Source organism: Moschus berezovskii, chromosome 5, assembly GCF_049115385.1.
Source record: "Moschus berezovskii isolate FMDL1 chromosome 5, NW_MosBer_1.0, whole genome shotgun sequence".
NCBI classification, from domain to species: Eukaryota; Metazoa; Chordata; class Mammalia; order Artiodactyla; family Moschidae; genus Moschus; species Moschus berezovskii.
Window position 1 is genome coordinate 101,782,668 of NC_142464.1, and position 15,047 is coordinate 101,797,714.

The 15,047-nt window shown below is 39.3% G+C and overlaps 1 protein-coding gene and 1 long non-coding RNA gene across 6 annotated transcripts in view; both read right to left on the reverse strand.

The window, feature by feature from the left end:
* LOC148777890 (uncharacterized) overlaps window positions 1-3,466 on the reverse strand; it is a 53,655-nt gene extending 50,189 nt beyond the window's left edge. The window contains exon 1 of the long non-coding RNA XR_016037464.1: window positions 2,669-3,466. This is a non-coding gene — a long non-coding RNA (uncharacterized LOC148777890). The remainder of the gene's footprint in view (window positions 1-2,668) is intronic.
* A 3,167-nt stretch (window positions 3,467-6,633) lies between these two features.
* The window catches only part of CNOT6L (CCR4-NOT transcription complex subunit 6 like), a 125,281-nt gene continuing 116,867 nt past the window's right edge, over window positions 6,634-15,047 (reverse strand). For all 5 annotated transcript variants that reach the window (XM_088836411.1, XM_088836412.1, XM_088836409.1 and 2 more), the window contains one exon: window positions 6,634-13,991. In XM_088836411.1, coding sequence (XP_088692537.1) covers window positions 13,779-13,991 — 213 coding nt within the window. In that variant the 3' untranslated portion in view covers window positions 6,634-13,778. The remainder of the gene's footprint in view (window positions 13,992-15,047) is intronic.

Here is a 15,047-nt window from a genome sequence, read left to right on the forward strand (position 1 = left end):
AGGCCCCTCTTCCATGTGCTCAGATGCTCGGTCATGTTCGATTCTTTGCGACTGCATGGACTATAGCCCGCTAGGCTCCTCTGTCCATGGTATTTTCCAGACAAGAATACTGGAGTGTGTTGCCATTTCCTCCACCAGGGGATCTTCCCAACACAGAGATCTAACCCTCATCTCTCCTGCATTGGCAGGTGGATTCTTTACCACTAGTGCCACCTGGGAAGCCTCTTTTCTAGTAAATAGCTGGTGCCTTTTTGTTGTGTCGTCACATGGTGAGGAGACAAAGGATCTCTCTGGAATCTTTTATATAATGACACATTAATCCCACTCATGAGACATCTAACCTCAAGGTTTAAGCCCCTTCCAAAGGCACTACCTCCTAATCACGAACTTCGAGGGTTAGGATTGAAACATGAATTCTAGGGTGATGCAATCACTCAGATCATAGCAGAATATATTCTAAGGCTATTCGGAAAAATGACATTCAGAAGATTTAATCATGGTGAATGTATTGACATGGGTACACCTGCCTGGGATTCAGGATTAAATGTGTTCATTGAAACACCAGAGGATGGAACTAACCACTCTGTCAGATTAGTAAAAATAATGCCAAAAACATGTGAAGTAGAGATGGCAGACCTTACCTGGCATATTGAGGAACAATCCTCTCAGTCAGAAATATAATATGAGCCACATGTCATTTCTAGCTTTCTAGTATCCATACCTTGAATCTGATATTTTTTTAAACTATCAAGTACTCAATAACCACATGAGGACAGTGGCTACCACATGGGGAAGCACGGGCCTAAGCAAAAGCATCCGGAGAATCCCAGGGATGAGAATTTGGAATGGGTTCATAATATGTGAACTGCTTAGCTACTGCCAAACATTCCCTCACCTTGAAGGGCTCAGGAGACAGTCTTTTGCCACAATATTAAAAAATAATCCGTGATGGGAACATGGCTGTGTAATGGACTGTCCGTTACATAGCAGCATCAGGTTATTTGAAGTTAAGCTGTTATTCGAAGTTAAGCTTAGATGTGGAGGAGGACTCTAGGAAGATGGCAGAGTAGGAAGCACCAGGAATCTGTCTCCCCACCTAGAGACCCATTACACTGGCACAATTGGTCTGATGGAACTCTTTGAGAACTCTGGAGTCTACTGAAGACTTGAAACTTCAGGGGAAGGCTTGGAAGGTAAATGGATTCATTTGGGTCCATGTCAGCTCTTAGCTAGTAGCTCTTAGCCACCCCCCTGCCCCCACCCCGCCTCAGCCACATGGCATGCAGCAGCTGTGCACTGTTCCTGGAGCAGCCAGCACACAGCTTGCAAGAGGCAGGGTGAGCAAAAAGAACCCAGTTCTCCAAATACTGGGCACTTGTGCTCTGATCACCCAATTGCTGCTTTTGATCACAAAGGTGCAGAGAAACAGGCAGCCAGTGCCCTTCCTCTCATTGTTGCAAACCCCTCCTCCTCTGGCTCAAGAGACTTCCAGAAAATTTAAAGGGCTACTGCCCTTTCCCCCTGCTGACATCCCAGTACAGACTGTGTAGAGCAACACACCACAAGAAAACAACTTTCCCAAAGAATTCTAAGACCTGGGCTAACATTATGACCAGGAACTGGAGATACATGTGGACTTTGGAACCGGGGGCCTGAAAGACCTGAATAAGAGCATGTAAGGAACGATTTATTGACACAGTGGCACTCTCCAGTGACTCAAGAGCTAATCTTAGCAGAGATCTGGAGGCAGTCCTAATATGCTTCTGGCAGGACTCCGTAAAACCTGGTGTGGCAGGTTCTGTTCCTTGGGAAGCATAGGACCAAGGGCGTAGCTGGGTTACAGTCTCCACCAAGCACCATGGGTAACTCTGAAGTCGCTGGCGTGTGGTTTAAGACAGGCTTCTATGCCCACATGTTGCCCAGGTGTTGGTATGTAGGCTGCCCCCAAGAAGGGGTCACATAGGGAGTAGAGGTGTACTAGGCAACAGGAGGAAGCATATCTGGAACCCAAGGGATTCACTGGGGAGCTCTTGGTTCTCTCATGCCAGGAATGAGCAAATTCAGTCACCAGTGGCCCAAGAAGCACAAAATACCTCATTGGGATGAAGGTCTGGGTCACCCAAAGATAGGGAAGCCACCTAGACCCACTGATGCAGGGGTGCAAAGCTAGATGAGGAATGCATGGTGGAAGAGGATGACATGAATTATTTGCAGCCTCAGCCACATCAACTGTTTCTCACTTTCTGGACCACCAGACCCCATTTCTCTATTATTGTACAGGACACCCGCAGGAACCTGCTTAGTGGGTTTGACAGCGGCACAAACACGGACTGAAGAAGGACATGATCACCTTTGCCTCACGGGAGACGGGAGTCCACGAGCAAACCTCTCCTTGCCCATCCCGCATGAAGACAGTTTTGAGGTGCATTCTGTTCAGCTCTTTCCAGGGTTCGTGGAAGGTTTACCCCCAGACGCTCACGGAAGTGATAAGCTCAATAATGCATCCTTGACATACATGGCTTTCCTCACTCCCTATTTCACTCTTCCTAGAGCCCCACACTGCTTTCCTAGGATCACTTCAATAAACTACCTGCATAAAGGCCTTGCTCTGGTGTCTGCTTTTTGAGAGAACCATTTCATGAGATTTACTTTCTTATATTCATTTTACCAGGGATGATGATGCTTTGCCTGAGATCACATGGTGGAATATAATAAGGTCACCTGCGAACGTCTGGATTGAATCTGCGTCTTCTTAATAAGGCAGTGTCCTGAAACCTGGTCCCTTCAAGATCCACTTCAGAGGTGAGTGACTCTACTTCTGCAAGACTTCCAAAAGGCTGGCCAACATCAAGGCCTCTGTAAAGAGAGGGTCCTCAGGGTCAGTGACAGGCTCACACTGGGTCTTTGGTAGAAAAGACCAATCAATAGGCACTGAGCATTCAGCCTAGGTATTTGTTCTTGGCTATCTGTCCCAAGTAATCTGTCAATATCTTTCCTAAACACTTGTTAAACTGGACAGTTCAGTTTTTTTTCACTCTCTTCAAGAATAATCTTATTTCGGAGAAGAAAATGCCAATCCACTTCAGCATGCTTGGCTGGGAAATCCCATGGACAGAAGAGCCTGGTGGGCTACAGTTTATGAGGTCACAAAGCCAGACACAACTACGCAACTAAACAACAAATTCTCCTTCCTTTCCAATGCTGTCTCCTTGTTAATCTTCTTTTTTACATTTATTACTAGCTAGATGTCCTTTTCATTATAGGGGACTGGAATGCAAAAGTAGGAAGTCAAGAAACACCTGGAATAACAGGCAAATTTGGCCTTGGAGCACGGAATGAAGCAGGGCAAAGGCTAATAGAGTTTTGTCAAGAGAACGCACTGGTCATAGCAAACACCCTCTTCCAACAACACAAGAGAAGACTCTATACATGGACATCACCAGATGGTCAACACCGAAATCAGACTGATTATATTCTTTGCAGCCAAAGATGGAGAAGCTCTATACAGTTAGCAGAAACAAGACCAGGAGCTGACTGTGGCTCAGATCATGAACTCCTTATTTCCAAATTCAGACTTAAATTGAAGAAAGTGGGGAAAACCACTAGACCATTCAGATATGACCTAAATCAAATCCCTTATGATTATACAGTGGAAGTGAGAAATAGATTTAAGGAACTAGATGTGATAGAGTGCCTGATGAACTCTGGACGGAGGTTCATGACATTGTACAGGAGACAGGGACCAAGACCATCCCCATGGAAAAGAAATGCAAAAAAGCAAGATGGCTGCCTGAGGAGGCCTTACAAATAGCTGTGAAAAGAGAAGCGAAAAGCAAAGGAGAAAAGGAAAGATATAAGCATCTGAATGCAGAGTTCCAAAGAATAGCAAGGAGAGATAAGAAAGCCTTCCTCAGTGATCAATGCAAAGAAATAGAGGAAAACAACAGAATAGGAAAAACAAGAGATCTCTTCAAGAAAATTAGAGATTCCAAGGGAACATTTCATGCAAAGATGGGCTCGATAAAGGACAGAAATGGTATGGACCTAACAGAAGCAGAAGATATTAAGAAGAGGTGGCAAGAATACACAGAAGAACTGTACAAAAAGATCTTCACGACCAAGATAGTCACAATAACATGATCACTGACCTAGAGGCAGACATCTTGGAATGTGAAGTCAAGTGGGCCTTAGAAAGCATCACTACGAACAAAGCTAGTGGAGGTGATGGAATTCCAGTTGAGCTATTTCAAATCTTGAAAGATGATGCTGTGAAAGTGCTGCACTCAATATGCCAGCAAATTTGGAAAACCCAGCAGTGGCCACAGGACTGGAAAACGTCAGTCTTCATTCCAATCCCAAAGAAAGGCAATGCCAAAGAATGCTCAAACTACCGCACAATTGCACTCATCTCACACACTAGTAAAGTCATGCTCAAAATTCTCCAAGCCAGGCTTCAGCAATATGTGAACCGTGAACTCCCCGATGTTCAAGCAGGTTTTAGAAAAGGCAGAGGCACCAGAGATCAAATTGCCAACATCTGCTGGATCATGGAGAAAGCAAGAGAGTTCCAGAAAAACAGCTATTTCTGCCTCATTGACTATACCAAAGCCTTTGACTGTGTGGATCACAATAAACTGTGGATCATTCTGAAAGAGATGGGAATACCAGACCACCTGACCTGCCTCTTGAGAAACCTGTATGCAGGTCAGGAAGCAACAGTCAGAACTGTACATGGAACAACAGACTGGTTCCAAATAGGAAAAGGAGTACGTCAAGGCTGTATATTGTCACCTTGCTTATTTAACTTCTATGCAGAGTACATCATGAGGAACGCTGGGCTGGAAGAAGCACAAGCCGGAATCAAGATTGCTGGAAGAAATATCAATAACCTCAAATATGCAGATGACACCACCCTTATGGCAGAAAGTGAAGAGGAACTCAAAAGCCTCTTGATGAAGTGAAAGAGGAGAGTGAAAAGGTTGGCTTGAAGCTCAACATTCCGAAAACAGAGATCATGGCATCTGGTCCCATCACTTCATGGGAAATAGATGGAAAAACAGTGGAAACAGTGTCAGACTTTATTTTTGGGGGCTCGAAAATCACTGCAGATGCTGATTGCAGCCAGGAAATTAAAAGACACTCCTTGGAAGGAAAGTTATGACCAACCTAGATAGTATATTAAAAAGCAGAGACATTACTTTGCCAACCAAGTTCCATCTAGTCAAGGCTATGGTTTTTCCCGTGGTCATGTATGGATGTGAATGTTGGACTATGAAGAAAGCTGACTGCCGAAAAATTGATGCTTTTGAACTGTGGTGCTGGAGAAGACTCTTGAGAGTCCCTTGGACTGCAAGGAGATCCAACCAGTCCATTCTAAAGGAGATCAATCCTGGGTGTCCATTAGAAGGATTGATGCTAAAGCTGAAACTCCAATACTTTGGCCACCTCATGCGACGAGTTGACTCACTGGAGAAGACTCTGATGCTGGGAAAGGTTGGGGGCGGGAGGAGAAGGGGATGACAGAGAATGAGATGGCTGGATGGCATCACTGACTCTGTGGACATGAGTTTGAGTGAACTCCGGGAGTTGGTGATGGACAGGGAGGCCTGGCGTGCTGTGATTCATGGGGTCGCACAGAGTCGGACAGGACTGAGTGACTGAACTGAACCGCAGTAGCTTTTGTTTTGGGTTTTACTAATAAATAGGAAAAGAGCTTGGCTTTATTATCCTTTTTTATCTCCTAAAACTTTTGAGTACTCAAATTTGCATTTAAATGAAAAAAAGGAATAATCTTATCTCAATCACACCATGCCTTAGTAGTATTTTTGTACTGAATATCTGTAATTTTCAGAATTTCTAATTATTTCACTGTGTGCCTTTCCCTCCCCTCTTCCAAGTTTCTAAGGTTTAAGACACATTTAACTACAACACTTAGTAGTTCATTATTCTTAGTCATAAATAGAAGAGCATCTGGAATGTGAATTCTTGGGAGGATGGGAAGCCTGTCCATCTTTATGCCGCACAAAGCATCTAGTTCATAGCAGATACTTGTTTGTTGAAAGAATTTACTGTACATCTTTGCAGGTCCGCCTGTTGAGGTTGGTCCATACTGGTAACTCAGCATATCTGGCTGATATCTGTCAGTCAGTCAGAATGGGCTAGATTATGCTTTAATAACAAACATTTATTCAAGGATGACACTGTGACTTGGCAGTTGTTTTCACTTACACTACACGTCCTATGCTGGTCAGCAGAGGAGCTCTGTTCTTCAAAGCTACAAGGATGAAAGGTTTGGTCTCAACATATATTTCTATGATCATCAAGGCAAGTAAAAGGAACACCTATGACAAATTGTATACTGGCTATTAAAGCCCCATTCAGAAATCACATGTCCCTCTGTTCAGATTTCTTCAGCCAAAATAAGTCTCATAACTACAATTATCTTACAACTCTTTTCTAAACAAAGTGTTGCTTAAGGAGTACTGTAGTTTGCTCTACGAAAAATATTACATAATATGAATTTGTAATTTGTGCCTGACCTTGGCTCCCGACTTCACTTTAGAAGAGACATGCTGATCTTAAAGCAAATCCTTACACTGCACACATAAAGAGTAAAAAACCAAGACAAAGGTATGCAGTTGCAAAATGGCCATTTATTGCCTACAGGGGAAGGATGGGAGGGAGAGAAGGGGAAGTACACAGGTGCAAGGAAACAAGCATATATTTAGCCCTATACATCATGTGTGAGCAGTACCCAATCTCCAAAATGGAAAAAAGTATTTTGTCATCTGACATAGTAGTTAAGGTTCTTAAGCACCTCCCTCCTGAGCTGCCACAAGATTTAAAAGGCAGGACTGCTTTGTTTAGTCAATGTTCACATTAATGGAAAAATACTACCACCCAACTGTGTCCTTTTGCACACACATTTTGTACAGTGTCTATTGTGAAAAACATCTCAGCTGAGCAGTTTGGTCAAAATTCAGACCGCATGAACTGTTTAACTGTAATAAATAGAAAAATAAAGCAGCTGGTGATTTTGTCAGAGAGAATGTGTTCCCTAAGTGTAGAACCACTTTCTCCAGGGATGACAGAGTGTTAAATGATTAGAACACCACAGAACCAGTCTATTAAACATTAAACACTAGTAAGCTACAATTCATGGCACTTCATTAAATCTAACTTTTTAAAAAAGAAAGGAAGGAAGTCTCAGATTTTGAACTGATTATTAGAACACAGTAACAAATTGATTTAGTGCTTGGCTTTTTCTTAGGACAAAAGCAAAGTAAACACACAATTTAAAACAGAAGAATCCATTTTGGAACAGTATCAGTAGAAACTAACCAGTATTTAGGAAAAAAAAAAAAAATCACCAAAACTTCTTGCTCAGTTTTAAACTCATGTGCTTTGCTCTTCAACCATTAGTTATAAAAACACTTGAGAGGCCACTGAATGACAAAAATGTATGCAAAACAATGAATTATTAATTTAATGCCAAGTAAGGAAAATAAATGAACCCTTCTCTATTCAAATGGTAAATTGAGTGGAAGAGTAAGTCATCTCATGGACGATTAGTTGGCACTTGCTTTATGGTTGAAAGAAATCACAATAGAAAAAAATACATATAAATTAACACGGTGAACTTGACCAACACTCTGGCCCTTTCAGAGAAAAGGTACATACATACTCTCAAAAAAAAAAAAAAATCACCTCCCTCCTTACCACCCCATTCCACTCAGAGACAACAAAACCCAGAGCTGAAACATTCACTCCCCCTCAAAATATACCAAGTACTCCAATGAACTCTACTCCTCCACTTCTCCTGGATGAAAGAATTGCTTGCATTTGGACAACTGTACGAATGCCCATAGTGCACTTCTCAGTGCTGCTGGTGTTTGAGAAATTTGCCACTCACAACACTGAACACTTCCAGATCCAGTGTGCAGTAACACAGCCATCCAAACCCTTCCCTCCCCCCAGCCCCAAAACTTGGCAGAGCACCGCTCAGGAATTTCAAAGGTAAGGAAATATATTTTAAGCAAGTTAAGCACAGAGAAAAAGGACAGTACAGTTTCTGAATAAAATACACACCCAGACTACTGCATCACTTACTGCATCGAGATTTAAACAAGGAGCAAGAAACTAAGCCTGTTCAGTAAGAAGCAAAGCCATTGTCTGACACATCAATGCTGAGCCAATTGTGTGAGTTAACTAATTAAACAAATGTGGTACATATACCATTGATAAACTGAAAGGAAATACAGTCATATATCAGTAATTAGAAATTAATACAAAACTGAAAAGAGCAATAAAGGACCACTTTTGAGAGGGCTACCATGATTCTTATGCTTAAGGGTGGAAAGTGACAGACATACAAGTAGGGACATCATCTCAATTTGGGGAGACTTTTAACAAAAATAACTACTAGGAGGCATCAAACTATGCCTTCCGAAAGTCTCTGAAAGTGGTAATATATCCAATGCTACTGTGCCAAGAGAGTCATATCACTTGGTGTTTGCATATACTCTTCATAATGTGGCTTGTTTCTGATGACACAACTTCTCATTTCAGTACAATGCTACTAAATTTTTACCACTGCAAAGAAAATGCAGAAATGTCATTTCTTATGCTTTCAAAGTAAAAATTACTTTACCTAAAAACATTCCATTTCTTCGGTGTCATGGTGTTTGTTGAACAAAACTTCAACATGCTTGTTTTCCTTTGGTTCCAAGAATAACCCAAGTCTAATCAAACAAACTTATGCCAAAAGAAATGACTAACTAGGCTTATGAAGCTTGCTTTCCCTGGAATCTTCCTGTTTCTTATAGAATTTGTGATTGCTTAACAGAGAAACTTACACAAAGAAGGTATTTGGTTAAAAACAAGAAACATGTATGTTTACTTACTACCTTCCTGAAAAGAACTGCTTTTTTTTTTTCTTTCTGTGGATCTTGTTCAAAACATCCTGCAGTACAAAGAACTTTTTTCTTTTAAGCTCAAAGGTAGACACACAATAAACATGTATCATGTTGTAAAATCCAAGATGCTTTTGGCACCATGTTCCTGAACAGATTACAATTTTGGTAAATAGGCCAGGGTAAGATGTACTAATTTACTTGTGTTAGAATTCAAATTTAGTGATCATGATACCGTTAAAAAAAATTACAATCACTCAAAGCAACCATAAGTATAAAAGTTCTCCTCTGTCTACAAATTCAAAACTTAAGTTCCTGGCTTAGAAAAATACTCTAATATCCCTAGTTAATTTATGAACTTATAATTCACAGAGTTCTAGAAACATGATACAAGTCAGAAGGGAAGAGTTAAATCTTCCACACATTAGAAAGGTGATTTTTTTTTTAAAGGGAGAGGACAGGCGGAAGAGAAAGACTACCTTACAAATGTGAGAATTTCACTTCTGTCAAACTGTAAGTATATATGAGTGCTATTTTGAAAATGTGCAATAAAGTCTTTGCCTGCTATGAAACGGTTATTCTTATGGTCTGCCAAATGTATCAGAAACTGATGATGCTGTTTGTGACTGAACCTACTATCAGTCAGTACATTTTATAAAGTGATTAAAATTCCTCAGAAACTCAGAATATAAGGCCTTAGAAACAAAGTAAGTATTGGGACACAGTTGACTTTTATTGCTAGAAAATCTAGCCTTGGATTAGGAATGCCAAACCATATGCCTCTGGTTCTCTCAAAGAACACATTTAACCTATTTTTTTCTTGTGCTTTCTCTATTCCTTGCTTTCTGATTTAAAAGTATAGTTGGCACTAGCGACTTTTAGAAGCTCTTAGAAATGCAAATACAAACTTAATTTTTCACCCACTTAAAGTATATACTTAGGAGATATAATTTTAAAATGGAACACTATGTTTGCCCGTGTTCCAGTTTTAATGTGTCACGTCCTCAGTCCTAATACAACCCACCACAGAATCAAGTGATATGAGCCTTCAGTATCTTTCAACTTTCTCCTTTGCTTCTCTGTGATTTAATATATAACTTTAACATGACTGAATATATAACTTTTATCAAAGAATAGGGACAAATAAGAAATGAAGCTTTATATTTCTGCAAACTATAACACTAAAACAGAGTGGCTTCTTTAATACATTCACACAGGATGCTTATTAGTAAAATTAAATATCTGCCTATGACCATCAGAAAAGTAATTGGAAAAGAAAGAGCTTGGAACAAGGCAAATGGGAGGGAGGAAAAGCTGGTCTCAGAACCCATTGTGCCATACCTGACTTTAACATGTGATATTCAAACGAACGTTCACACGCCTTACATCAAAGAAATTAAACAAAAATATTCAGCTACATTGTACAAAATTTTTTTTTTACATAAAACATCATAAATCTTGAACAGATTTACTATATCTGAATTCTAAAAAGTTGCCTATAGAATGGTGCTGGGATTCTGTTCTCTGCTTGCTTTTAGGCAGTGCTGTTGCTTAAAAGTTGACACCAGGCACAATATTTTAAAACAAAGTCAACAAGCAAGGAGCAGTAAGTGGATCTGAGCCTTTCTCAGATGTCAGTCCTGAGGATGCTGCAAGATTTCCCCATCAAAATATGTAAAGCTATGAGGCGGATACTGATGCCTGAGAGAGTGGGTGACGTGACATGCACTTGGTATGACTGTTGTAATGGCAAACAGTGCAGTTTTCCCTTCCTCAAACAACACTGTTTTGATAAATTTAAAGAACACTCCAGTTCTTAGATATCAGAAATCATATTTAACAGTTTAAAAAAATAAAACATTATCACAACCTAAAAATGCCCAAATTTTCTTTAACCTTCAGATAAAATACGCAGCAGTCCCATGGCATAAAGCTTATTAACTTATTCTGAGAACCATAAAGTATATGAGCAGAAATATTTCACTTTCACTGAATATATACCATATGTCATTCACCTCTTCCTTTTGGCTTCTCATGCCAAGGTTCCAAATGGCATGCATTTTTAACAAGACAATACTGAGGGGAGCAGCATTTCTGATCATCTGAATTGGCAGCTCAAAACAGATACCACTCCTTTTACAAAGGGAACAAAGGGTGAAGGGTGTGTGAAATTTGGGCAGTGGGTTCAAGGGAAACCGTGCACATCTGAAATTTGGGTTACCATGCCCCAAGTGTGTTTGCCACCCAAAGCATAACACAATTACCTACTTCAACAGAGCTACTACCAACATTTACTAAAACCACATTAAAAATACACAGGATAATGAATGGTTTGAAAGAGTGCATTTGGAAGCAGAGAGAACCCAATTACACACCTTCCTGCAACAGAGTGCCTCGATCATACACAAAATAAACTTAAGCTGTTTACAATGTTTCCCAATTTTTTTTTATTTTTCCCTCTACATTTAACTATTAAAAAAGTTTTTTTATTAATAAATGGGCTCCTCTGTGGTTCATATACAATCATAAGTGAACTTTAAATTCCATTTTATACAAACATCTCAAAAAATATTGGGAGTGAAGTATGGTAAGAAATATTGCTCACATTGCTAATTAACATGCGTATATGAGAAAAGGAAAATGTATTAGTTAGTGCATATACCTCCAGAGCAGAAAACCCACCCAAAACAAGAGATAAAAATAAAACATACAGTAGCTGATTACAAAAAAAGGTAATGTCCACAAAATTAAGTTTTTCATGCTATTCTACTTTCCAGTACTATGCTTCAGGTAATCAATTTGCATGGCTAGATGTTGAATGCTTGAGGTATATAAGAAGGGATACCTGCACACTTGAGGAAAATCTGTCATCTTAAGGGTTGTTTATTTTGTTTGTTTATTCTGGTATCTTGACATTTTTAAAAGAATATTTTATTTACATCAAACTTCACTCAACTACAATGACATTCCAATTATAATAGATGACAAACCACGCCTCTATCACTAGGCACTTTTAAAAGGGAGTTTAGGCTTTACAGAACCCTTCTGATGCAATCCTATATCTGATATCACATCGTCCCACCACCCTTGTCCCACTAAAATTGCCCTTCAGGGGAAATATTATCTTATGTAGCCTGATTAATTTACCACGGAAGAAATTAGTATAAAATGACCAAAGGAAATGCATCATTTAAGACTAATAAAACAGCCTAAGATGTCAGCTTTCAAAGAGGAGACAAATTTTATATATTTAAAACTAATTAAATAATTTAAATTTGACCTGTACTTTATATATTAGTGAGACACAAATATAGGCTATTTTCTTTTAAAATTTCATTCACATAATGGAAAATTTCTTGTTTATTAAAAATATCACATTTTGAGACTAGAAACAGTAAAGTGCATGAAAAGTTTAAAATATAAATTTCAGAAAACTCTTATAGCAGCAAAAAAGCAGAATAAAGAAAAACTTAAAAACACAGACACAACCTTTTCCTGTTACTGTGCCATAATTAACATCAAGTAGCCAACCAATTTTCCCCCCAGAAAATGGTATTGCGTTCACTGCCTCTTGAGTCACAGATTTTCAACTGGCCCCTCCTGGGCGAAAAAAGGATTCCAACGTATCTAAAGAGCATATCAATAGTTGGGAATAAACCAGTAGCTTCTTAATTCAACCCTGACAGACAACAGAAACAAAGATTAAAAGCATATAACGGCCATTTGGCAACTAGAGTCAGGAAAAATGATTCAAGGTTTTCAACTACTCCCTGTTCTCTCTCAACCCCCAAATCCTTTCCATTGTCACCTCAAAAAGCCAAAACCAACAGCCACTTGACCTACTCTGGGAAACGTGAAATATCTGTATAGCTTTCCACCTCTAAAACTTTGATCAGGGCCTTTTCATTCAGTAGTTATTTCTTTTAACATATGCCCATAACAGCAAAAGTGAAACAGGTCATATAATATCTGTTTTTCCAGCACAACCAGGCAGAAAAGGGTGGATGGAAATAATTTAAAAAAAAATACTGGACACTAATTTTAGGGGCATCCTAGACAGGCCAAATTCTGTTTTCAAGATGCGCAGCAGTAGAAATTACCCGTTGTTTTCCTATAAATAAACTGGAGAGACAAGCTTAGAATTAATATTTCTAGTAAGGTCATAACTAATAGGGGAACAAAATACAGAATGATTCCTCAAAATTCAAAACAAAACAAAAAAATCGACGAGTGCTTGCCCAACAAATTGTGTGCTGTTAAATGCTTGATTTTTAAAGCATACTGTGCAATCATCTTTAATTTCTCAATTTTTCTCATTATGGCTAGTTTATGTACAGATCTAGCAAATATAAGTGCTCTGTTAATGTGCAAATGACTGGGGAGCCAAAAATCAGTTTGTTATGGAAAACAAATTCAAGAAAGCTTCCTGCAAGGCATACCATCATTCAGTTTAAAATCTCACATTTATAATCTTTAAAAATTACCTTTCACAAAGATGAAAAATGGTTGGCTCACTTGAAAACATTCAAAACAAAGTATTTGTTTTGGAAAAACAAATACATTTGTTTTTGGGCCTTGAATAGGTGATTTACCAATTATGAATGCTGACTCCTAATATAATATGAAGACAGTCCAACTTAAAATCATGTTAAATGAAAAATTTGGAAAGAGTAATACTTTGGTTCCAGCCCTAGTGCCAAATGATACCAATATGCACAAAATTGTACAAAATCTTATAGCAAACACATAATGAAAGGAACCTGAAGAAGCAGCTTAAGGATGGCCATACTTCACTCCTACATACTTTGATTTACAACTGTACAGGTCCATAGCAACAGACCCCCGTCTTGGCGGGGTAGTACTCCACTACCTCCGGTTAGGCAAGTGAACACCGTTGACAAGAGGCAGGAGTGGAGGGTGGAGTTCAAGTTGTGTTAACAGTGAGAAGTGGTCTGAAGGGATGTGAGGGTGTGGACACCCAGTGATGTTGTTCTCAACCAGCCATTGAGGATCTAAAGGCCCCAGGACACCAAGCACGTTCATATGAGTCTTGGAATAGAAAATGTAGTCAATCACGCCCTGAAAAGAGATTGGGGGGTTTGAAAAAGAGAGAAAAATATATGCTTAGATAAAAAGAAAAACCCAAGATATGTAAAAGAACAATTCATAATTTGTAAATGACAAATACTTGAGTAACCTGTACTTCTGGTACCTGCTGTCTTCACAATGGGCCAAATAAAGCTCAAATCTTGAATAGGAATTACGTGAAATAAAGGTGGCTAAAGAGGGAAACACAGTACCTAGTAGAACCATAACACCTTGCACATGTGCTCATATAAAGTAGATTAATGAAGTAAGTCGTGTCTGACTCTTGTGATCTCATGGACTGTAGCATGCTAGGCTCCTCTGTCCATGAGATTTTCCGGGCAAGAATACTGGAGTGGTTTGCCGTTTCCTTCTCCAGGAGATCTTCCCAACCCAGGGATCGAACCCGGGTCTCCTGCACTGCAGGCAGATTCTTTACCAACTGAGCTACAGGGAAGACCTCACATGTGCACAGTGGTAAGCAAATTGAGAAGCTAAATAAGCCGACCAAATCATGTCTAAGCCTCTCCAGAATTAGCTGGCTTGGGCCAGTGAAATCTCATTTATTAGTATTAACATTATGGAAACTGCACTGACTCTTCCCGTTCCAATAAACAGAAAATAAAGATATTTATACAGACACATAGTTAATGAAAAGTTATGACAAAAATAATTCTTTTAATGAAAACTAGCATTACTTTCAGTTATTTGTACATCAACCCAACACATCTGAATGAAGCCACTGTAAAGCATGTTTCCAGACTGCTAATCCTAGCTCAGCTTTCCCAGATTTTATACACGTATACAAAATATTGCATATATTTAATCATTCTAATCTGTTCTTTAGAATACTCATTTTCACAAATCCTGGTGTACTATAAATTCTGGATTCCTTGCTGCATAAAAATACCTCAGCAAAAAACATTCAGAAGAGACCTATGTACGTATTCAGTTGTACATCTCAGAGCTAGAAGATTTGCTTTATCTGAACCGTAATTTCAAAACAAGTGTGCTTTGTTTTGCCCTGGGTTGTGTATATGCAAGACAGTA